Source organism: Macaca mulatta, chromosome 16 (genome assembly GCF_049350105.2).
Source record: "Macaca mulatta isolate MMU2019108-1 chromosome 16, T2T-MMU8v2.0, whole genome shotgun sequence".
Taxonomy (NCBI): domain Eukaryota; kingdom Metazoa; phylum Chordata; class Mammalia; order Primates; family Cercopithecidae; genus Macaca; species Macaca mulatta.
Window position 1 is genome coordinate 72,333,365 of NC_133421.1, and position 25,255 is coordinate 72,358,619.

The following is a 25,255-nucleotide window of genomic DNA, read 5'->3' on the forward strand; positions in this document are numbered from 1 at the left end:
CTGGTCTTGAACTCCTGACTTCGTGATCTGCCCACCTCGGCCTCCCAAAGTGCTGGCATTACAGGCGTGAGCCACTACACCTGGTCTAATCATTTGATTCTTATCGGCTCTTATTATAAATATAGTTCAAGCAGTCATTTGTATAGAAACACATTGTAAAAGGGGAGAGTATTGTAAGAGCAATCAAATGATAACTGAAGGAAAGAATGCTTGTATCCTAGTGCATTATAATACTTGAGATTCATAATGATGACCCTTAATTAGTAAGAAAAGAGGGTTTGCTGCATTCTTGAGTAGAGAACATTTTTAGTTATTTGGAATCATATAGACCTGGCGCTCCCCTAGCGACCCCCACCGCAAGATGGAGTCTTGCTCTGTCACCCAGTCTAGAGTGCAATGGCGTGATCTCAACTCACTGCAACCTCCACCTCCTGGGCTCAAGTGATTCTCCTGCCCCAGCCTCCCAAGTAGCTGGGATTACAGGTGCCCACCACCACACCCAGCTTATTATTTATTTATTTATTTTTAGTAGAGATGAGGTTTCACCATGTTGGCCAGGTTGATCCTCAACTTCTGACCTTAGCTGATCCACCCGCCTTGGCCTCCCAAAGTGCTGGGATTATAGGCCTGAGCCACTGCACCCAGCCTCAAATCATAAACTTTTTTTTTTTTTTTTTGAGACAGGTCTTGCTCTGTTGCCCAGGCTGGAGTGCAGTGACACAGTCTTGGCTCACTGCAAGCTCCGCCTCCCAGGTTCAAGCGATTCTCCTGCCTCAGCCTCTTGAGTAGCTGGGATTACAGCCACATGCCACTGCACCCGGCTAATTTTTTGTATTTCCAGTAGAAATGGTGTTTCACCATGTTGGCCAGGCTGGTCTTGAATTCCTGACCTCAGGTCATCCACCTGCCTCGGCCTCCCAAAGTGCTAGGATTACAGGCATGAGCCACTGTGCTCAGCCTCAAATCATAAACTTTTTTTAAAAAGGGTTTATCCCTGACCCTCTAGATTAGGTTATCTGCCTTGTTACATGCTCTTTTAGCACTTAATCCTAATTGTGATTGTGTATTTATTATATGATTGTTTGTTCAACAGTTTCTTTCAACAAATATTTGCTAAGTGTTTAGTAAATCTTCTTTTGGATTGTAAGCTTCATTAAGGCAGAGTAAGGACTGGGTCTATGGTTTCTCTTGGCCATGTGCACCTAGCACCTAGCACAGTGCTTAGACATAGACATAGGGAGTACTTAATACATAGTCATTGAATGGATACATTAAAATGGCATTAATAATGCTGCCTGATAAGGCTGCTGTGAGCCTTCAATGAAATTGTGTATAGGAAGTGCTAGTTTGCTCACAGGCTGGTGGTAACAGTCTACCGTGGTCATTGAGAGCAGTTATTGTGGACACAACCCCCAATTCTGGTTCCTCCACCTACTAGCTCTGTGAACCCACATAGGTCCTTAATATCTCTGATTTTTATTTTATTTATCTGTAAAATGAAACTAATAATTACACTTACAGGACAGAGTCTTGCTCTGTCACCCAGGCTGGAGTGCAGTGGTGCGATCTTGGCTCACTGCAAGCTCTGCCTCCTGGGTTCATGCCATTCTCCTGCCTCAGCCTCCCAAGTAGCTGGGACTACAGGTGCCCGCCACCACGCCTGGCTACCACGCCTGGCTAAATCTGTATCGAAAAAAAAAAAGGTACTTTTGAGGATATAATGTAATTAACCTGAATGTTTGTGTTTAGGAGTCTATTCTGAATAGTGGTTTGCAGTCCTTTATGTGCATCCCCTGTGCACTGGATGCGTCACTCCCCTTTTCTGACTAAAGCATATGAAAATACAAGTGAAAAAGTCAAGTTATTACAGGAATAACTTTTTTTTCTAATTTTCGTATTTTAAAAATTCATTTGTAAGCATTTGATACTTTAAACCTGTTTACAGGAGCTTGGTATCAACTACCATGTCCAGCCCTTTGTCTCATATTTGAATTGTTTTACTTTCTTCTTGGCCACATGGCCCTGACTTCTCACTTTCATAAGAAGGGTTTGTATTGTGGAGATATAAATTATGGAGTTGTTTGCATTAATACAAGTGTTTGTGGAAGAAGATGCCAAACTTTCCTGTAATTGGTAATGCACCTTTATTGTAGGCTCAGCAAAACAGTCCCTCATCTACAGGATCTGGCAACACAGAGCATTCCTGCAGCTCCCAAAAACAGATCTCCATCCAGCACAGACAGACCCAGGTAGGTTGGTGATCGATAATCAAGTGAGGGACATAACTGCTGTGTAGGAATAAGTGCTAACCTGTGTAGTCTGTGATTCTTCTCTGTCTTCTCTGACCACCTCATTATTTGTGTGTATTATATTCAGAACTTGCATTATGGGTGTTTAAAGTCCTTTGGAAGATGCTTTAACTTTTCTTTACTCTTCTGGTGTATTGTAGCAGAAATGCTTATGCTAAAGCATGGCGTTAAGGAAAGTGCACACTTTTTTTTTTTTTTTTTTTTTTTTCCTGCAGTATTCCACAGAAGAAAAGTACCTCCACTTTGAAGGCCTCAGTTCAGATTCTGGCACTGTGGCCTAAGTTCAGATTCTGTCCTGGGCCTCAGTTTTTCTTAGTACAAAGCATCTGTGAAAATGTGGTTGGTTCTCATGATCTCAGACAGTGTATACAAAGTGTTTCTTAGTAGTGTACTTGTAGCAGGTTTTCAATAAATGTTAATTCCCTAATTTATGAAAGTAGTTAATGTATTCCTTTTCCTGCTTACTTATTTTTACCTGGCTAAACTTCTCTCAGATGTGAGATACCAACATGGCTTACTCCTTAAATTATGTTCAGAAACTCTTTAATTTAGGGAGTATTCTGAACATTTGAGGATTATATCTGCAAAGGATGGTGGCTATAGCTTCCATTTTGTAGTTTTGAGTATACTGAGTTTTCTTGAAGCCTCTTTTGATACTATATATATTACCTTCAAGACAGGATGGTTGGCAATCTAGGAGAATTTCTTAAATCTCAAGAACTATACAACTCCCTGGAGCACATTTGAATTTTATCTAAGTCACCACCAGCTCTTGTACAGTTCAGTTAGATAGTTGAGCACTCAGGTAGCTTCTTCTCTTCCCTTCTGATTGCTCTGTGTTTCCACCAGATGGCGCATTTGTTCCTTAGACATTTGGGTCAAGTCTCCTATGAGATCCTTTTCTATTCAAAGTTAGTTTCATTACTGGAGTAACATGTTTCTACATTGTTCGGTGCACAGTAGTGAGAATTCATACATTTGATTCCAGAATTAACATGTGTTTGAAGTGTAGGTGTAGTGGGACATAGGAAACCCAGCAGAGGACTTGAAGAATGAGATGAGACAAGCAGATTTCATTTCTTGAGCCATGTGATTCTAGGCCATTTGTGTGAGCAAGTGCTTTTTTCCCACCCCTCCGAGAAAGGTAATGAGAAGAGTGTGATGACATATAACATGTTGAGACTAATCCTAAATTTGTTTTACCTTTGTCTCTGTAGTCCGACCTCACAATAGAAAAAATATCTGCACTAGAAAACAGTAAGAATTCTGACTTAGAGAAGAAGGAGGGAAGAATAGATGATTTATTAAGAGTAAGTATTAAAATGTGGTAAGAGATTTTATAGCAAGCACCATTTGTTATGTATATTTGTATTATGTACATGTCATAGTAGTAGTTACTATAGCCAAATAACAAAATGAAATAATGAACATTTGGGTATTTTTCTTTAATTGAGGGAATCCGAGTAGGAACCCGGTTCCTACATTCTAAACACTACCTTTAAATTGGAAATCTTATACTGTAGTATATTTAATGATTGAATTTATACTGGAGGAATAGATATGTGGAGTGTTATATTTCATCTAGAACCGTGGGAATAAGTATAAAGTGTTGTTTTCCCATTCCAGTGAAGCTTTTTAAATATTGTTGAATTTTATAAGTTATTTCAAAAGGACTTTTTAGCCCATTTTGCCTTTTGGCTCATACTTTTAAAAAAGTAAAAAGGGCTGGACATGGTGATTCACACCTGTAATCCCAGCACTTTGGGAGGCCGAGGCAGGTGGATCACTTGAGGTCAAGAGTTTGAGATCAGCCTGGCCAACGTGGTGGAAAGAAACCCTGTCTCTGCTAAAAAATATAAAACATTATCCTGGTATGGTGGCAAGCGGCTGTAGTCCCGGCTACTTGGGAGGCCGAGGCAGGAGAATCACTTGAGCCTGGGAGGTGGAGGTTGCAGTGATCCAAGATCGCGCCACTGCATTCCAGCCTGGGCGACAGAGTGATACTTTGTCTCAAGAAAAAAATAAGAAAAAGGACCGGGCATGGTGGCTCATACCTGCCAGTTTGGGAGGCTGAGGCAGTAGGATTGCTTGCCACCAGGGGTTTGAGACCAGCCTGCACGACACAGCAAGACCCCATTTCTACAAAAGAATATAAAATTTGCCAGGCATGGTGGTGTGCCTGTGGTCCCAGCTACTGGGAGCCTGAGGTGGGAAGATGCTTGAGCCCAGGAACTCTAGGCTGCAGTGAGCCAAGATCGTGCCGCTGCACTCTAGCCTGGACAACAGAGCAACACCCTGCCTCAAAAAAAAAAAAAAAAAAAAAAAAAAAGATTATACATGCTCTTTACCAAATACAGAAAAATATGTCACTCATAATTCCATTAATTGGGATTAAACATTTGGTACATTTTTTTTTTTTCAGTAATTTTTTTGAGCTGTTTGAAGTAGAGAGAGAGAGAGAGAGAGAGAGATACGTATATGTGTGTGTGTATGTATACATATGTATATATGTATACATACATATATACATATTACATATATATACACATATGTAATGTATACATTACATAATCTTTTTTGTAATACATTACATAATGTATTACATAAATAATATGTATATGTATACATATACATATGTAATATATACATTACATAAATAATCTTTATTATTAAACATATTTGTGCTAATGTGGTAGTTAATCTGCCTCTTTAGGGTCCTGAAACCTCCAGGGCTACCGTGACACAGCGAGGTGGGGATCCGCGGCCTTGCCTTTGTCAGTCTTTCTTATTAGGCTTCGGGTACAATTTTGTTTGAATAAAGGTATATGTTTAATAATAAAGATAATAAAAGTCATTGTACTCATGATGATCTGACCTCCAAAATTTTTTTACTTGTATTATATTTCTGTAATTAATAAAAACGTAGGGTAAAATAGTGTAGTTTGACTCCTTTTTATATAAAACCTGGAATTCAGCACATAACTAAACTAAGTCTGGCCTTTATTAGTAAAGTCTAGTGTGTTTATATTATTATTAATTTTATATATTTATTTTGAGACAGGGTCTCACTCTGTCACCCAGGCCGGAGTGCAGTGGCACAGTCTTGCAAGCTGTGCCCTCCCCAATCCCCACCTGAAGTGATCCTCCCACCTCAGCCTCCCAGGTAGCTGGGACTATAGGCATGTGCCACTGCATTTGGCTGTTTATATTATTGTTAGTTAATTTATTTTTTGAGACAGAGTCTCACTTTTTAACCCATGCTAGAGTGTAGTGGCGTGATCTTGGCTCACTGCAACCTCTGCCTCTGTAGGTTCAAGTGATTCTCCTACCTCAGCCTCCCAAGTAGCTGGGATTACAGGCATGCACCACAATGCCTGGCCTGTTTTTGTATTTTTAATAGAGATGGGTTTTTGCCATGTTGGCCATGCTGGTCTCAAACTCCTGACCTGCAGTGATCGGCCCGCCTTGTCCTGCCAAAGTGCTGGGATTACAGGTGTGAGTCACTGCGCTCGGCTTATATTATTATTATTAAATTATCATTTTTGCTACTTTATATGATACTAAGTTCTTATGTCTAGAGTGTAGGCAGAGACAGCTTTATTACCAAATTTGTAGTCATTGTTAGACTTGTTTCTTCAACTGATTTCAAAGCTTATCAACAGTTTTTTTTTATTTATAGTTTTTGTTTTATCTGTTGATGGTGATACATTTTTAAGTGATTATTTTTCAGCAAGGATTTGTCAGTATTAAATTTTCTGTGCCTTGCAGACCTGAGAATTCTCTCTTTTGCCCTCCCATGAAAAGACAACACTGTGTGCAGGATTTTTGTATCATAACCCTTTGTTTTGTTCATTCTGCCTCTCAAATATAACACACACATTCTCTCTCTCTGTCTCTCCTTCAGTTTTTCAAGCATTTAGTATTTCAGAGAAGTTCATGACCAAAGCAGGAAACACCATAATTTGTTAAATATTACCCCAGGGTGTATCTATATGTGGGTTTATATATTTTTATTTAGAAAATGCGTGATTATGTCTAACTATGCTTTTATCCCTCTTCATATTGGTTTCTTCTTGGCTCTTAGCTTGAATCTCTGATTTCTCTCCTTTATTTCTAACATGTTATGTCTCATTTTAATGTGATTGCCTCTTACTTCTGAATCTCATTAAACACTGTCTTCTGTATATTTCTGGCATTTACTGCAGCTCATGTGAATTTTGATTTTATTGTTTATATTTTTATTTTTTGAGACAGTATCTTGCTGTCGCCCAGGCTGGAGTGCAGTATTTCTGGCATTTACTGCAGCTCATGTGAATTTTGATTTTATTGTTTATATTTTTATTTTTTGAGACAGTATCTTGCTGTCGCCCAGGCTGGAGTGCAGTGGCACTGTCACGGCTCACTGCAGCCTTCATCTCCCAGGCTCAACCAGTCCTCTCACTTCAGCCTCCTGAATAGCTGGGACTACCGGCACGTGCCACTGTGCTTGGCTAATTTTTTTATTTTTTGTAGGAACAGGGTCTCACTATGTTGCCCAGGCTGGTCTTGAACTCTTGGGCTCAAGCAGTCCTCCTGCCTTGGCCTCCCAAAGTGCTGGGATAACAGACGCGAACCACTGTGCCAGGCCTATTATTTACATTTTAAATTTCCCTGCTTTTTTCCCCTCATGTAATATACTTTCTTATCCCATCCTGTATATTCTCTAGGGTTTTTGGTTCTTATTTCCTAGATATCATGTCTTTTTGCATTTTATGAAATATGACAAGAATTCTAAAATGTTCTTTTGATTTCTATGGGTGTTTTCAAGCTGATTTTCTGTATTCCTTGGACCTAATTTTTTTGTTGTTTTTATTTACTATTGTTATTTTTATTTCCTTTTCTCCATCTTTGAATGAGAAGACCCACACGTAGTCTCAGCACTGTGTTCTGTTTTTCATTGTTCAGATATGTATACTTGCGTGGAGTTGCTCTTATTCCTGTTTTTATTCATTTGGGTGCTGGTTGAATTGCCATCGAAGATTTATAATGAAATGGTTTGTGGGTGTAAAAAGCTCTTTGCCAAATTCCAGTATCTGTCAGGGTTTTGTACAGAGAAGCTCTGCCGGACTGAGAAAGAATTGTGGGTGTGCCTTTCTCCATCATCTAACTCTTTAAGATTGAGATGACAGAGTATGAGAAAAACTTGAATCCTAACGTGGGTACTGCTTTAGGAGTTTTAAAAAAACATTTGCTTATGTTTTCTAAGAAGCAATATGTTTCCTTCACTCACCACTGCCCCTTCTACTCCATCGTCTTCAGACAGTTGCAGTCTTTATTTGTATGTAGAGCAGTATTAAAGGAGTAGGTAAATAAAAAAGGAAGACACAGAGGGCAGCTGCGTTGTTTTTAGGTTGATTAGAACTTGTGCTTCTAGAAGATCTAGAGAATCGACAGTGGAGGAAAGACTACATGTCTTGTATATTCTTTCAGGTGTCAGTCACTGAATTTTGCCATTTTAGTAAGATGTTGGGTATGGCTGCATTGGGGGCTACTAGCCAGCTGCTTTTTTTTTTTTTTTTTTTTTTTTTAATTTAAAAAAAGAGGAAACTGTCTTGCTCTGTCTCCCAAGCTGGAGTGCTGTGGTGCAATCACAGCTTACTGCAGCCTCGACCTCCCAGGCTCAAGCAATCCTCGGCCTCCCGAATAGCTGGCATCAGAGGCATGTGCCACCACACATGGCTAATTTTCAAAATTTTATAGAGATAGCGTTTTGCCATGTTGCCAAGGCTGAACTCCTGGGCTCAAGCAATGCTCCTGCCTTGGCCTCCCAGAGTGCTGGGATTATAGGCATGAGCCACGCGTGCCAGCCACCAGCTGTTACTTTTTTTTTTTTTTCTTTTGTTGAGACGGAGTCTCACTCTGTCGCCCAGGCTGGAGTGCAGTGGCCGGATCTCAGCTCACTGCAAGCTCCGCCTCCCGGGTTTACGCCATTCTCCTGCCTCAGCCTCCCGAGTAGCTGGGACTACAGGCGCCCGCCACCTCGCCCGTCTAGTTTTTTTGTGTTTTTTAGTAGAGACGGGGTTTCACCGTGTTAGCCAGGATGGTCTCGATCTCTTGACCTCGTGATCCACCCGTCTCCGTCTCCCAAAGTGCTGGGATTACAGGCTTGAGCCACCGCGCCCGGCCAGCTGTTACTTTAAACATGAACTCCTTGAAGACATTAGTGTCAGAAGCCACAAAAACTTAAAATTCTTAACATTTTAAATAACTGCCAAGAGGTTGACTGATTTCATACATTTGATTATAGATTTCAAGGGAACACTCACCTTATTAATAGACTGGGTTTTCCATAAACATTAAATGATCTTTGCTTTGTAGATTTCTTAGTATGAATTTGGTAATCACACTTACCCAAATGTAGTTACACTCTGCCTTTGATAATATGGTTCTGTACAAAAACTAACAGGAAGAAATTATGCTGATAAGGAGAGGAGAAACATTTGGCGACAGAAGCTGTTTCCCATGGGTTACTTTTAAAATGAAGCTATATTATACAAAAGAAAAAATGATAAAACATTTTAATGAAGCTACAAAGTCTCAAAAATTGAGTATCGTGTAATATCTTCTGTTTGTGCTTTTATTTTAGAAACACATAACAGGGTTTTCTTTTTCATAATTTAAGTGAGTTTTTATGAGGTAATATTATTTGCTAGAAGAGCTGAGATCTTTTTTTTTTTTTTTTTTTTTTTAAACACAAAAGGAATAAATTCAGGACTTACAAGTCAAATTCGTCCTTGGGTTAGTGGTTCTTTCCTTCTCTGTTATTGCAGGAGACTTTAAGTTTTTAGTCCACACTGTAGGCTTCTGACCACAGCTAAATTAGCTGTATATTTACATTCTGGCATTCTTGAATCAGGACCTTGTTTGTTTGTTCTGTCTTTTGTGGGCATGGGCGTGCCTAGCTTCTCTGGTGAGGAACATTTATGCAAATTTATATTTCTTAAATAAGACTAGAAAAAGAACAAAGCAAACATAAAATTCAGTAATTTTTTTGTACGTGCTTAATCACTCTTTGTATTTTAAACATTCATTGTAGTTTAGTTTTTTTTTTTTTTTTTTTGAGATAAGAGTCTTATTCTGTCACCTAGGCTGGAGTGCAGTGGCGCAATCTCGGCTCACTGCAACCGTCGCCTTTGGGTTCAAGTGATTCTCCCGCCTCAGCCTCCCAAGTAGCTGGAATTACAGGCTCCTGCCACCATGCCTGGCTGATTTTTAAATTTTTATTAGAGATGGGGTTTGACCATGTAGGCCAGGCTCATCTTGAACTCCTGACCTCGAGTCATCTGCCCGCCTCGGCCTCCCAAAGTGCTAGGATTGCACGCGTGAGCCATTATTCCCAGCCTTAACATTTTTTAAATTATTATTTTGCGATCGCTTAGGTGTTTGTGATTACAAGATTAGCTGTAACTGGTTATTGGCAGGAGCAAAATATGATCGGTAGAAAAACATGCTGAACTTAGTTATTCAATTTATCATTTACAAATAGATGATATATTATGAGAGAATAAAGGAATGAATTATTTACTTTTTCTAAGACATAGTTACTTCTTACCTGTTTGAACTTTAATTTTGCTTTTGATAGAACAACGTATAGAAATGATTTTTTTTTCTCTCCCTAGAAACTGCTTTTCTGTTAATCTTCTTCCTTGGAGCTAATTAAAAATTTTTTTCTCATTGAAGGCCAACTGTGATTTGAGACGGCAGATTGATGAACAGCAAAAGATGCTAGAGAAATACAAGGAACGATTAAATAGATGTGTGACAATGAGCAAGAAACTCCTTATAGAAAAGGTCAGTGAATAATGTTGGCCTAAACTCTGTGTCCTAAGATACTCAATGTGTGTCATTGTGTGTCTTTTTATTCTTTACTTGAGATGAAAATATTTAAAAGTAGAGCTTTTTAGGAACATGATTTGACAATTAGAATTTTTTCCTTGCATGGACACCAGACCAAGCATCCAGAGTGTTAATTTGGGATATGCTTTGTTGCTGTGCATTGCTTTGAGTGTGATATTGAACAGGGACAGCTTGTCCTAGTTGAGTTTATTTGGGGTATTGCTCTCCTAAATTCTTATATTCATTCTATCAATTGATGTGAGTATCCTATTACTATTAGAATCATTAACAATAGTTGCATTTTTGTTTCAGAGATGGCATTTAGAGTAACTTATGTATATAATAATGTGATAATTAAATGCTTTGTGCATTAAAAAATTAAAGTTGTCATATACTTGTATATGATTACTTAATTGGCTGATGTCCCCTTTATTATATTCATTGGTTAGTTGTCACTTATCTCTGTTAGTAGTTATTAGTAACTATTAGAAGTTTTTTTTGTTTTTTGTTTTTTTTTTTTTGAGACTGAGTCTCATCCAGGCTGGAGTAGAGTAGCATGATCTCAGCCCACTGTAGCCGTTGCCTCCTGGGTTCAAGCGATTCTCCTGCCTCAGCCTCCTGAGTAGCTGGGTTTACAGGCATGCGCCACCATGCCTGGCCAATTTTTGTATTTTTATATAGGGTTTCGCCATGTTGGCCAGGCTGGTTTTGAATTCCTCACCTCAAGTGATCCGCCTGTCTCGGCCTCCCAAACTGCTCTGTTTACAGGCGCTCATCTCTGTGCCCGGCCTATTTCTTAGAAGTTTTAAGAAGGCTATACTTCCTAATGACAATATTACAAGAACAAACTAGAGGTTTGAGATATACTGGGGATTTATTTTCTTGAAATCTTTGGAATGTTGTTAAAAAGACAGTAAACACTGTCTCAGTAAAAGTGAATGGATTATTTTATTGAGGCCGAAGATACTGGGGAAAATTTTGTTTCATTCTTTGACTCATTAATCAACTTTATAGAAGAGAAATCACTTTTTAAAATTTTTTCTGAGAGTGAGAAAAAATAAAATATATGCTAATCCAGATAATTTCTTTGAAGTTTTAGAATACTTCTGGAAATCAGCATAGATTCAGCCAGTTGTACTAAACTCTAAATAGCATACTACAAAAAGTAAACATAACGCTGTCTCTGAGTTCTCACAGGAAAACAGAACTTTCTATTTGCTAGGAGTAGTACATAACAAAATTTAAATTTGTTTCCAAAAGAGCTGAAATTGTAGTACCTACTTACTGACTTTCTAAGTAGGGAATGTTTATTGAGTATCTGCTACACCATGATGCAATATAAAGAAGCATAAATGGGCAGGGTGTGGTGGCTCATGCCTGTAATCCCAGCACTTTGGGAGGCCAATGAGGGCGGATCACTTGAGGTCAAGAGTTTGAGACCAGCCTGACCAACATGGTGAATGAAACCCCGTCTCTACTAAAAATACAAAAAGTGGGCAGGTGTGGTGGCATGCGCCTGTAATCTTAGCTACTCTGGAGGCTGAGACACGAGAATCACTTGAACTTGAAATCAGAGATTGCAGTGAGCCTGAGATCATGCCATTTCACTCCAGCCTAGGTGGTAGACTGAGACCATCTCAAAACAAAAACAAGCCAAAAAAAACCACACAAATGAAAATGCAATCATAGAGTACAATATTATCTTTCGTAATAACTTAATCATAAAAAGGCAACTCATTAAACATGAGCAGGAGACTTGAGCAGATAGTTTACAAAAAAAAGAGTATATAAAAATATGCAAATGGCAAGCATGAAAACATGCTCAATGGCTTTATCCATCAGGAAAATTCAACGTAAAACTAGTGTGAGATAGTACTACATACTCAGTAGAATGACTAGAAGTTAAAAAAACCTGACAGATCCAAGGGTTGGTGAAGATAGGGGACAGCCTGATTTCTTACACCAGTAGAAATGTAAAATATTACAGCCACTTCAGAAGGTTTTTGGACAATTTGTCTATTTGAGATAAATATGCACTAAATCCTGTGATCCAGCAGTTCCTCTCCTGGCATTTACCCAAGACAAATGAAAGTAAATGTTGGCCGGGCATGGTGACTTACACCTGTAATCCCAGCACTTTGGGAGGCTCAGGCACGAGGTTCACTTGAACCCAGGAGTTTGAGACTAGCCTGGGCAGCACAATGAGACCATTTTATTTTTAAAAACAGAAGAAAGCAAATGTCCATAAAAGTACTTGTATGAGAATATTCATGGCAATTTTATTCATAGCCAAAAAGCGGAAACATCCTAGGTGTCTCTTAACAAGTGACTGTATATACGAATTATGATATGGTCATACAGTGGAATACTACTTAGTAATAAAAAAGAGAATGAATTTCTCATAATAGAACAGTTTGCATGAATCTAAGAAACAAAAGACACAGTTCTGCCATCAGAGGGTAACAGTCTACATGAGGGTGGGAGAATGAGATACATTCACATATATAAGGAAACCTATTCAGGTGAGCAGTGCACTTACTAAGAATTCACTAAAATTGGTTGGGTGTGGTGGCACACACCTGTAGTCCTAGCTACTCAGGAGGCTGAGGTGGGAGGATCACTGGAGCCAGGAGTTGGAGGCTGTAGTAAGCTGTGATTGCACTGCTGCACTCCAGCCTGGGCAACAGAGTGAGACCCTGTCTCTTAAAAAAAAAAAGAAGAAGAAGAAAGAAAGAAAAGAAATTCACTAAAATAAATCAAGGGCAGGAGACTAATTGGAGAAAGCTATAAAGAAGAGGAAGAATGTGTTCTGGGCATGGAAAACTGCAGCTATAAATTGCCTGTCAGTTGAAAATAGGGCATCTCAAGGACGTTTATCCCATGGTATCATCTCTCACAGTACTTTATTCTTTTCCTTTGAATTCTTTACCACAGTTTGTACTTAGAATTACCAATTAATATATTTAGTGGTTATAACCCCCCGCCTCTCTAGGCTGTGAACACCAGTTTTTTTCTATGTTCTGTACTTAACATTCTTACAGTTCATGACGTATAATTGTTTTTAAATAAACCTATGTTCAATAAATGATGTTCTCAGGAATCAGGAGTATATAAGGTGTTCTGGAGTAAGAATTCTGCAGGGAGGCAGATATAATCTTCTAGCGCATGGAGGAGCTTTTCTTGTTTGGATCCAAAGTTTGGTAGCAGAGACCCATGGAAGATTTGGAACATCAAACTGGAAGTGTGCAAAGTGGTGTTCTGAGAAGATGAATTGTCAGTAGTTCTCTGGAAAAGATGAGAGAAGAAACAGAAAATAGGGAAACAGCTTAAGAGCTAGGCATTGATGTGGCCCAAATGTGAGATGCTGAACTCTTAAGATTAAAAACACCTAGGCAGGCTGGACATGGTGGCTCAGGCCTGTAATCTCTGCACTTTGGGAGATGGAGGTGGGCTGATCACTTGAGGCCAGGAGTTCAAGACCAGTGTGGCCAACGTGGCAAAACCCAGTCTCTACTAAAAAATAGAAAAATTGGCCAAGCATGGTGGCTCATGCCTGTAATCTCAGCACTTTGGGAGGCTGAGGCAGGCGACTCACGAGGTCAGGAGTTGGAGACCAGCCTGGTCAACATAGTGAATCCCCATCTCTGCTAAAAATACAAAAATTAGCTGGGCATGGTGGCATGTGCCTGTAGTCCCAGCTACTTGGAAGACTGAGGCAGAAGAATCACTTGAACCCAGGAGGTGGAGGTTGCAGTGAGCTGAGATCGCACCACTGCACTCCAGCTTGGGCAACAGAGTGAGACCTTGTCTCAAAAAAATAAAAATAAAAATTATCCGGGTGTGGTGGCGTGCACCTGTAGTCCCAGCTACTCAGGAGTCTGAGGCAGGAGAACCGCTTAAACCTGGGAAGCAGAGGTTGCAGTGAGCCGAGATCATGGCTCTGCCCTCCAATCTGGGTGATAGAGCAAGACTCTGTCTTTTAAAAAAAAAACACACACGCACACACATAGACAGATTGGGAAAGCTTTACCAAGGAAGAACCTGCAGTTGTTTCATTGTTCTCTCTTGTTTACTTTGTTTGAATAGGAATAGTAAGTCATCCAAGGAGTCATTATTGACTGTTATGAGAAAGCATACGGTTTTCAACAGTATGTTTCCTGATAATGTTAAATGTTTTAGTTTTAGTTTCTAAGAAGTATCTTTATCCATGCTAATTGGTATTGAATTCCTTTTTTTGTCTGTTTCCCCTAAGTCAAAACAAGAGAAGATGGCATGTAGAGATAAGAGCATGCAAGACCGCTTGAGATTGGGCCACTTTACTACTGTCCGACATGGGGCCTCATTTACTGAACAGTGGACAGATGGTTATGCTTTTCAGAATCTTATCAAGTAAGTGAATTGTTATGATTAAATGGAGAATTGAAAAGTTCGTTTGGATTTTTTTGGTTTTCTGTAATTGTAGTCATTAATAATCCTAGTATTGGTAGTCATCTTTTCAGTTAGTTTTTTAGTCACCACATGTGTAAAGAAATGTATCGAATGAAGTGAAGTCCTGAAAAAAAATGACACAAGTAAAATCAGGAATACAAAAAGTTCCAGAAAATAAAGAATGAGTTCTGCATTAAAACTTAAAAGAATCAGAATTGCTGAAGCTAAGGAAGAAAAACCTAGGGTCTGACTTTCTATCTTTCTAATTATATAATGAATTTTCATTAAGAGTCTGTTGAGCATTTATTGTGGATCCATAGAAAAATGAAATGTGAAAGGACCTGAGAAAGAATTTCCTGAGTTAAGTTTAGGTATAAAGCAGAATAAAACCATTGAAGAACTTTATAGGACATGTTCCTGGGATTATTTAAGGAGACAGTGTCCAGTCATCAGAGAGGCACTTCCTGGAAGGCAGTGGTGACCAACCCCATTGCGTGTGCCTGTCTGCAGCTTGGAATCTTGAACATTCAGTGTCTTTGTCATAACTTTTGATTTGAAGCATTTAGGTATTTATTCCAAGGAGGGAATTAACATTTAAAATCCTCAAATTCCAACTGTGTGACTAGCTACCATTAGCTTAGATCTTTAAATGTATATAGATATCTTCAGATTGCAGTACCTTTTGGTGTATCTTTTTTTTTTAATCTCCAGGTCATGATGAATCGGAAGGTTCTATAGACTGCCTTTCCTTCCTTCCTGTGTTTTTTTGCTGAAATAGCTTGTTGAGTATGAATTGGAAATCATATGACTACTTTTGAGTAATAATGAGACAAATAAGAAACTTATGCGTGAAAGAAAATACAAATATTGATGCTATTTATAATAATTGTTAAAACTCACCTCTGAATTACATGTTAGTAGTCCTTGTTTTATGTGTGAAACATTAACCTCCAACTTAGATTAAGCATGTTTTTGCTTCATGATTGTTCCTCATGTATGTATATTTTGGTGTGTGAAGAGGCTTTCAAGTCAAAGAATACCTTGAAAGGAAAGCACAGACTTTTCTTAGGCCAGCACCAGACATTTAGAGCAGCATTCACTCTGCATTCTTAAGCATAGGTGGCTGGTGATAGCAGAGGTATCAGGGCAATATAAACAGCGGTTACATGGAGGTATGATACCTGTTTATAACATCCTGGGTAAGAAATGCAAGTTGCCCTGGAAGTGACATACCATCCAGTTTCCAAATTTGTTAAAATGGAATCAGAAGAAGATAAAACTTAAGATCCACATAGTGGCCAAAGCCACCTAATGCTTACACTGACTTCTAGTAGTGGTAGTGGCTCTGAGCAGCCCTGTCAGTGGCTACTATTTAGATGGCAGTCTTTTTAGATTTTGATTCAGGAAAGATGGTGAGTTTGTATAGAGATGTAATTAGTTTTAAGAAGTGCTTATGGCTGGGCGCTGTGGCTCATGCCTGTAATCCCAGCACTTTGGGAGGCTGAAGTGGGTGGATCAATTGAGCCCAGGAGTTCAAGACCAGCCTGGGCAACGTTATGAAACCCTGTCTCTAAAAATATACAAAAATTAGCTGGGTGTGGTGGCCCTCACCAGTGGTCCCAGCTACTTGGGAGGCTGAGGTGGGAGGATGACTTGGGCCCAGGAGGAGAGGTGAGTGATGCAGTGAGTGGTGCAGTGAGCCGAGAATTGCACCACTGTCCTTTAGCCTGGACGACAGAGCCAGACCCTGTCTCAAAACAAAACAAAACAAAAAGAAGTGATTGAACTTACTGCTGATAGTAGCAATATTTTATCTCATATTCTAAAAGCAACTTGATGCCCATGAGGGTCTGGAAATCTGTATGGTAGAGTACAAAATGATGACTTTGCTGTAGAGCCATCAAATCAGAGGAAGTGAGACTATGTAAATGAAATCCCTAAGTAGGACTGTTCACTGTAGGTGGATAGCACTGTTTTGCTGTTTTAAGCCATATAAATGGCAAGAAATCTATGTCTTCTCTTGGAAAGCTGTTTCTGGCTGATGTCTATTAATTATAGGTGTTTTAGTTCCTGAAATTTTGCTTTAATAAATTAATTTCCTTCAGTATAGAAATTGAAATTCTCCAGTTGTAAAAGGCTATATCTAATAACCTCAGAGATGACAGTTCTGCACATGAGAAACTCCAAGACGTGTGAAGTAATTTGGTGGGTGAAGTAGCTGTACACTAGCAGCAATACTAGGTTTTATGGGAAGAGACAAACCTAAAGGCATTTAAAAAATGAATCAGATAATGATATATAACCTCAATAGGACCCTTAACACCGTTTTGTTGTTGTTGTTCTTTTTGTTCCCTGGTTCTTTTTTTGAGTGATCTTTAATTTCCTAAAACAGAAGATTCGTTGTCTAATAGGAAATTTATATCAGATTTGTAATATTTTTTGGCCAGTTTAGTAATTTTTGCTTTCCACAGTATGTTTGAATCTGTTGAAAAAATAACTTATTTTATACTTCTGAGAAAGTAATGTTAAATACTAAATGTTAATGTTATTCAGTGCACCACTTTTTGTTTAAAGAAGTCTCAAACAGTCCATGGCAAGGCAATAAAAATTATTCACTAAGACTTTATGTTGAAATAAACAAAATTAAAGTAATGGGATTTGGCCGGACGTGGTGGCTCACACCTGTAATCCCAGCACTTTGAGAGACTGAGATGGGCGGACCATTTGAGGCCAGGAGTTTGAGACCAGCCTGGCCAACATGATGAAACCTTGTCTCTACTAAAAATACAAAAATTAGCTGGGCATGGTGACACACGCCTGTAATCCCAGCTACTTGGGAGGCTGAGGCAGGAGAATTGCTTGAACATGGGAGGCAGAGGTTGCAGTGAGGCCAAGATTGTGCCACTGCACTCCAGGCTGGGTGACAGAGCGAGACCCTGTCTCAAAAAAAAAAAAGCGGGGGCGGGGGGGAGATTTGACCTATGTACAAAATTGTGATCATTTAAGATGCATGTAATTAGAGGAAGAAATTAAAGCTTACAGCATTGTAATGCCAGTTCAGGTATTTCTGAAGTGTGACAAGTTCCAGTATCCATTTTATTTATTTTATTTTGAGACAGAGCCTTACTCTGTTACCCAGGCTGCAGTGCAATGGCACGATCTCGGCTCACTGCAACCTCCGCCTCCCGAGTTCAAGTGATTCTCCTGCCTCAGCCTCCTCAGTAGTTGGGATTACAGGCGCCCACCACTATGCCCGGTGAATTTTTGTATTTTTAGTAGAGACAGGGTTTTGCCATGTTGGCCAGGCTGGTCTTGAACTCCTGACCTCAAGTGATTCACCCACCTTGTCCTCCCAACCAGTATCCGTTTTAAAGCAATTTATGTCAAACCATCTGATTCTCAGTCATATGATCCATAACAAAGTCATTCATTTTGTTGATTTTATAAACATTAGATCTTTAGGTATTGTATACCATTTCACAGCTCCTAGTTTGTACAGAATATATGAAATGCTGGGAATCTTTAAAAATCTCATCTGGCTGGTCATGGTGGCTCATGCCTGTAATCCCAGCAGTGTGGGAGGCCGAGGTGGGTGGATATCCTAAGGTCAGCAGTTCGAGACCAGCCTGGCCAACATGGGGAAACCCCATCTCTACTAAAAATACAAAAATTAGCCGGGCATGGTGGCATGCGCTTGTAGTCCCAGCTACCCGGGAGGCTGAGACAGGAGAATTGCTTGAACCTGGGAGGTGGAAGTTGCAGTGAGCTGAGATCACGCCACTGCACTCCAGCCTGGGTGACAGAGCGAGACTTCGTCTCAAAAAAAAAAAAAAAACAACAACAACAAAGCCATCTGGGGTATTGACATGTTGTTTGAAGTTTTGAGGTTTCAGATGTCTCAGAGATGAAATAGATAACAGATTACTTTAAATAATTTTGTTAAAATAATGACTGGAAATACGTGCTTTTTTTTGTTTTTTGAGATGGAGTCTCACTCTGTTGCCCAGGCTGGAGTGCAGTGGCGCAATCTTGGCTCACTGCAACCTCTGCCTCCCGGGTTCGAGCAATTCTCCTGCCTCAACCTCCCAAGTAGCTGGGAATACAGGTGCACGCCACCACTCCTGGCTAATTTTTGTATTTTTAGTAGAGACGAGGTTTCACCATATTGGCCAGGCTGGTCTCAAACTCCTGACTTCAAGTGATCAGCCCACCTCGGCCTCCCAAAGTTTCAGGATTACAGGTGTGAGCCACCACACCCGGCCACAGTTTTTTGTTTTTTTTTTTTTTTTTTTTGAGACGGAGTCTCGCTCTACCGCCCAGGCTGGAGTGCAGTGGCCGGATCTCAGCTCACTGCAAGCTCCGCCTCCCGGGTTTACGCCATTCTCCTGCCTCAGCCTCCCGAGCAGTTGGGACTACAGGCGCCTGCCACCGCGCCCGGCTAGTTTTTTGTATTTTTTTTTTTTTTTAGTAGAGACGGGATTTCACCGTGTTAGCCAGGATGGTCTCGATCTCCTGACCTCGTGATCCGCCCGTCTCGGCCTCCCAAAGTGCTGGGACTACAGGCTTGAGCCACCGCGCCCGGCCCCGGCCACAGTTTTTAAAATACCTTTACTACTCGTTACTTCTAGTGTAGTTGAAGTGTAGAAGGTAGTGTTGCTGCTGAAGGCGCCCGCCTTCCGTTCCTGGGATGCTGTAACAAATACCATAAACTGGGTGGTTTAAAGTAACAGAAATGTATTCTCTCACACCTCAGGAATCTAAAGATCTGAAATCAAGGTGGGGCGGGACCATACTTCCTCAAGCCTCTAGGGAACATCTTTCTTTGCCTCTTCAGCAGTGTGGCAGCCCCAGGTGTTCCTTGGCCTGCGGCGGCATAACTCCATTCTCTGCCTCCTCTTCACATGGTGCTCTCCCTGTGCGTCTCTGTGTCTCCTTTTCTCATAAGGACACCAGTCGTATTGGATTAAGGTCCTGTCGTGTCCAGTAGACCTCATCTTCACTAGTAATATCTTTATTCGCCCTGTTTCCAAATAAGGTCATATCCTGAGGCACTAATGACTAATATATCTTTTGGGGGACACAACCCATAATGGTGCAGAAGATTGATTATCTTGTTTTTCTTTTGCAGGCAATGGCTTTGTAAATAGAGTTATTTAGATTTGAGTGAGATGGATTTATTGGGTCCTCAATACTTCTGTAAAATATAGAAGAAATAGCCTCTTGCTATGGGTGATGAAGGGCGAGCAATCTCTAAAATTGATGCTATACAAGAAATAAAGATCAACTCTGTGAAAGGCACTGTTATACATGCTGGGGGATATATGGATTGCTAAGACACGATTCCTGTTCTGTGAGAAGTTATAGTTTGACATAATCCAGACTTTGTACTCCCAAAATAAATCTAAATGAAGTACCACTGATAGTCTCTATTCTTTTCTTCTTCGATGTAAATAAATAGTTTCAAGAACATCAAGAATTTATATGAGAATCCTTAAAATACATAACATTGATCTTTGGTGCATCAACTTTCATGTTCAAAGTCTTGTTCTCAGAATGTGCAGTTTAGGATTTCCCTAAAGATGTTTTGGAATCTGTGTCCCTTGTGTTATGGTTTATATATATGATGGCTGTGGGGATCCTTTCTTGGTGAATCTGAAGTGATTAAACATATGAATTGTCCTTGAAAATAATAGAAGATTGTTTTTATTTTATGTTTGATCAAGGTGATTGCTAAAATCTCAATTTTGCAAAATACTGTTAATCTTAAAAGACAAAATGTTGTGGCACTCCACTAAGCTACTGTATATTGTATGTTTATCTGTAGGGAGTTCAGAGTGCCTTACATTCATGGCCCCTGAAAGGGGTAGAAATGAGCTAAAGATGTTTACCAGTTTTTTAATTGGGAAATTCATGCTCAGTTAAGGTAAATGTTTTCTCCAGAAGAAATACTGTGATTTTACTTAAGGATTCTGTGTCTCAACCCAGATTTCTTTCAAGCCATGAATGATATATACAATTGTCTCTTGTGGGGAATTGGTTACAGGACCTCCCTCAGATACCGAAATCCATGAATGCTCAAGTCCCTGATATAAAATGTGTAGTATTTGCATATAACCTATGCATATCCTCCCATATACTTTAAATCACCTCTGGATTACCTATAATACCTAATAAATGTAAATGCTGTGTAAATAATTGTCATATTGTTTATGGAATAATAACAAGGGAAAAAGTTTGTACATATTCAGTATAGGTGCAGCCATCCTTTTTTTTTCCCCTGTATTTTCAATCTGCAGTTGGTTGAATCCATAGATGTGGAGAGCCAACCTTATATATGTTCTGCAAGTAGAGATGAGGAGGTCTAGCTAATGATAATCAAAAAGAATTTTCAGGCGAACAGAAAATTATTGAATTATAATTTTCATTTTGTTGTTCAATTGATGTCTAATCAGTGACCTGGCTCATCCTGAAGCCAAGGGCATAGTATTATCAAGTGACTGGTTGTTGCTTTGTAATACTCTGATTAGGTTAATCTTGCATACAGCATTGCCCTTCTAGATATGTGCAAATAAGCTGTATTGTGGGTATCTACCCTAGAGTAATCTTGGTTTTCTGCTTGTCGTTCTTCCACGAAAGACACTGTACTAAATCTGGAAAAGATCTGAAAACAGTGTTCAGGGAAGAGGGTAGAGCAACTTCCATTTGAGAGTAGGTTTTAAAAAATTAGATTCTGCTAGGCATGGTGGCTCACACTTGTAATCCCAGCACTTTGGGAGGCCGAGGTGGGATCACTTGAAGTCAGGAGTTTGAGACCAGCCTAGTCAACATGATGAAACCCCATCTCTACTAAAACAATATAAAAATTAGCTGGGCATGGTGGTGCACACCTGTAATCCCAGCTATTAGGGAGGCTGAGGCACAAGAATCACTTGAACCTGGGAGATGGAGCTTGCAGTGAGCCAAGATTATACCACTGCACTCCAGCCTGGGCAACAGAGTGAGACTCTCTCAAAAAAAAGGTTTTATTATTCCACAAAAATGAAGGTTGCTTCCACAAAAGAGAATGAGAGGAAAAGCACAGTAGAGGGAGAAGTAGAAGGGAGCTATCATTCGACTGTCAATTATGATGAGTGACTTAAAGACTAGCCTGTTAAATGGTTAATCTCCAATTTTGTTTATTTTTATATACCAAGTCTGTAAACCTTAATATCTGTTAGGTGGTAGGATACATGAGAGAAAGTGTTTTTTGTTTTTTTTTTAATGGAGTTTTTATTGGTCTCTAATTTGTAAACTAGTTAATCACAGAAAAATTTGACATCTTCTTAGGAAATACTCTAATGGTAATGGTGTTAGATTAACTGCCGCTGTAAAATATGTTTTATGCTAATTCATTTTGTTCCCTATTCCCTAAGGAGTTCTTACTAGTTGAAGACTTTATTGTGCTTTCTCTGAATGTATTTGTCTTTTAAAAACTTAATTTAGGTGTCACTGTATCAGTGAGCGGGGTTGATGTGTAGAGTAGTAATGGCTCCCTTAGACTAGAATAAAGGATAGATCTTAAAAGAAAATCTTGTTTACTTTCTTTAGCATCCTACAAACTTGGTATCTTTTTACACAAAACTGAGAAGCTTTCATCCAAAGAAAAATAAAAAAGAACTTGGAACATTTTACAACTTTTAAAATACAATTTTTACTTTTAATGGGTTCAGATCAGAGAATTGTTTTCTTAGCTGTTAAAAAGGAATCAGAAAATTGTTCCTTTTGAGTCAGAAAATAAGGTCACAATAGAAATTTGATACGTTCCTTCCTGCCCACTCTGAAAATAGTAATAACTAGTGTCTTAAAGCACAGACTCATTCCCAGAAAACATCTATCACCGATTATTTGGCCCTTCCAATCTGAAGTTAAAATCAGATCTCTTCTTGACTTAAAGGGGCTTATTTTTTCTGAAATTGGATACACAAGTGACAAATTGTGTGTGTTCCATAGCTGTGGTAAAACTTTTGACTTTCTTTGTGCAACATCTTTTATATTTCTAGGCAACAGGAAAGGATAAATTCACAGAGGGAAGAGATAGAAAGACAACGGAAAATGTTAGCAAAGCGGAAACCTCCTGCCATGGGTCAGGCCCCTCCTGCAACCAATGAGCAAAAACAGCGGAAAAGCAAGACCAATGGAGCTGAAAATGAAACGTATGTTCTTTATTGATGTGAACGCTGAGACACCACACCACACCCCCAAATACAAATGTCCTGTTGATTGCCACCGGCAATAGTTGTAAATTCTGGAGTTCACTCAGGTTTAAACCTTCTTTTCAGTTACATTAATGGATTTGCTCAACTCATATAAATGCCATATAAAATTAATTGATTTTCTTAAAGCTGCTCTTTATTTAGGGCATTTTGAATGAGAGGGAAAAGTAATGTCACTTGACATCATGTCTTTTGGCCACTCCTGGTTAACAAATAAGACATCATTGTACTGAAATGATATTATTGCTTACCTGTGGCTCCAGGTTGTGGTATACTAGTCGTCTTATGGGAGTTACCTGGCTGCTATTTCAAACAGAAGAATGCTCTTTACTGGTCAAAAGAGCATTTCGTTAATAGTCGCAAACTTAGGATAAGCGCCCCGAAAACCTGTTATGTTAGAAAAGGATATTGTCCCAATAAGCCACAACTTGATCTCATCAGAATTGTTTCGTGTTCTGGGAATATAAGGAAAACACCAGTATCTTAAACTGCAGTATAGTCATCTTTTTCTTTGTCACTCAACAATATTTACATAGCTACCATGTATAGGAGTAGAAAATTCTAAGCACAAATGCCTGCCTTCTCCATTCGTTTCTTCCTTTCTCTTTAACTGAAAGTAAGTTTCATATCCAAAGATAGCTTCAAAGAAAATGTATATCATATAACTTATCAATTAATATGTCATTTGTTTTATGTTTTCGTATTAGTTCACAAAAACAACACATAATCCACTTCAGGTATAATAATACTTGTATTACATTATTGTTAAAAGTCTGTGGCATCCTAGAAATGCATCTTCTTTCGTTCTACTGAGAAACATGGCTTAACACCAATCCTCACCCCATACGTATCTGATGTTTTGGGAAGTCTTGTCCTTGATATTCGTTTAGTAAGTCTGTGTTAAATACTTATTTTATGCTAGGCCCCTTCTGGGAATACAGAGCTAAAGGATACAGCCCCAGCCTTAGGAGCCCACAATTTACTTAGGTGAGATGAACAGACGAATAAACTAATACTTACATTAAGTATAGCGATAAAAAATGTGCGTAATGAACTTGGAAAACCTCTTCATTCGTATAACTCCAGATAGTTTTTTTTTTTTTTTTAGACGAAGTCTCACTCTGTCACCCAGGCCAGAGTGCAGTGGTGCTATCTCGGCTCACTGCAACCTCCGTGTTCCGGGTTCAAATGATTCTCCTGCCTCAGCCTCCTGAGTAGCTGGGACTACAGGCGTGCGTCACCACGCCCAGCTAGTTTTTGTATTTTTAGTAGAGATGGAGTTTCTCCATGTTGGCCAGGCTGGTCTCGAACTCCTGACCTCAAATGATCCACCCACCTCAGCCTCCCAAAGTGCTGGGATTACAAGCGCGAGCTACTGAACCCAGCCCAAATGTTATAAAACATTTTCCCCTTGATTTTAAAGACTAGTCAAGTGCAATAATCAGAATGAGAAAAGGGGAAGAGTATAGAGTCTTAAATATAAAGTATTTTCCTTTCAGCAAGTCCAAGTAGGGGCTCAGATTTGAAAGATTGTCTAGGCTAATTAATCTGACCAAGGTTTTCTTTCATGATTCCTGTGTTTATTTTGTGAAGGGACTTTCCCTCTAGTATTATTTGAAAATTATTTAATGCTAATGCACAAAACCATTCGCTTAGGAGTGCTAAAGAAGGCATAGGTTGTTTCTTTGCCACAGAACAATAATTAGAATTCTATCTAGGCTAGTAATGTGTAAGCAGTTGCCATCTGGAGTCCTGTGTAAAATCCAATCCAGAAGGCTTTCAGTCCAGTTTTTAATTAGAGTATCTGTGAATTGGCTCTTACTTTGACCAGAAGCCAGAAGTAGGCCTCTGGAGTCTTGGAATGAGTCATATTATCCTTTCTTGGCCCTGAACCTGTTTCAGACAGAGAATTCTTAGCCATCATTTTTTATTTATCTGTTTTTTGCTGGTGTGGAATGGAGTAATAGATACAAGTATTTCTACATCTGTAAAGAGATAGCCCTAGTAGGTGAGTTTCTTCTTCTTTCTATTTTTTCTTGAGTTAGACCTCAAAGGCTCTGTTCTGGTTGATAGGATAGATATTTCCTCTTTCTTCTGCTATTTAGAATATATCTAAACAGTGGTATCTAAAAATGTTAAATATCTGTATATGCTTCTAGAATGCGAAAAAGGTAGAGATGGAAGAAAAAAATAATTCTCACTTGTTCATCTTTTTTTATTTTCTTTCTTTCTTTTTTCTTTTTTTAAGAGACAAGAGTCTTGCTCTGTTTCTTGCGGTGGAGTGCAGTGACATGATTATAGCACGCTATAGCCTCAACCTCCTGGGCTCAAGCAATCCTTCCATCTCAGCCTCCTGAGTAGCTGGGACTACAGGCATGTGTCACCATGCCC

General features: G+C 39.3%; 1 protein-coding gene and 2 long non-coding RNA genes across 34 annotated transcripts in view; 2 read left to right on the forward strand and 1 right to left on the reverse strand.

Annotated features, from left to right (window-relative positions):
• TLK2 (tousled like kinase 2) overlaps nt 1-25,255 on the forward strand; it is a 165,293-nt gene that overhangs the window by 99,300 nt on the left and 40,738 nt on the right. For 30 of the 32 annotated variants that reach the window (XM_077972341.1, XM_077972323.1, XM_077972338.1 and 27 more), the window contains 5 exons: nt 2,154-2,249; nt 3,527-3,619; nt 10,029-10,139; nt 14,437-14,573; nt 22,652-22,804. In XM_077972341.1, the coding sequence (XP_077828467.1) occupies nt 2,154-2,249; nt 3,527-3,619; nt 10,029-10,139; nt 14,437-14,573; nt 22,652-22,804 (590 nt within the window). Of the gene's footprint in view, nt 1-2,153; nt 2,250-3,526; nt 3,620-10,028; nt 10,140-14,436; nt 14,574-22,651; nt 22,809-23,786; nt 23,852-25,255 lie in introns of all 32 variants that reach the window. The other 2 variants (XM_077972316.1, XM_077972334.1) reach the window with 2 other exon arrangements.
• LOC144335854 (uncharacterized) lies at nt 18,880-21,651 on the forward strand. The gene is made up of 2 exons (XR_013407049.1): nt 18,880-19,030; nt 19,175-21,651. It is a non-coding gene; the product is annotated as an uncharacterized LOC144335854 (long non-coding RNA).
• On the reverse strand, nt 20,258-22,269 carry LOC144335852 (uncharacterized). The gene is made up of 2 exons (XR_013407047.1): nt 21,500-22,269; nt 20,258-21,364 (listed from the first exon to the last, which is right to left on the reverse strand). It is a non-coding gene; the product is annotated as an uncharacterized LOC144335852 (long non-coding RNA).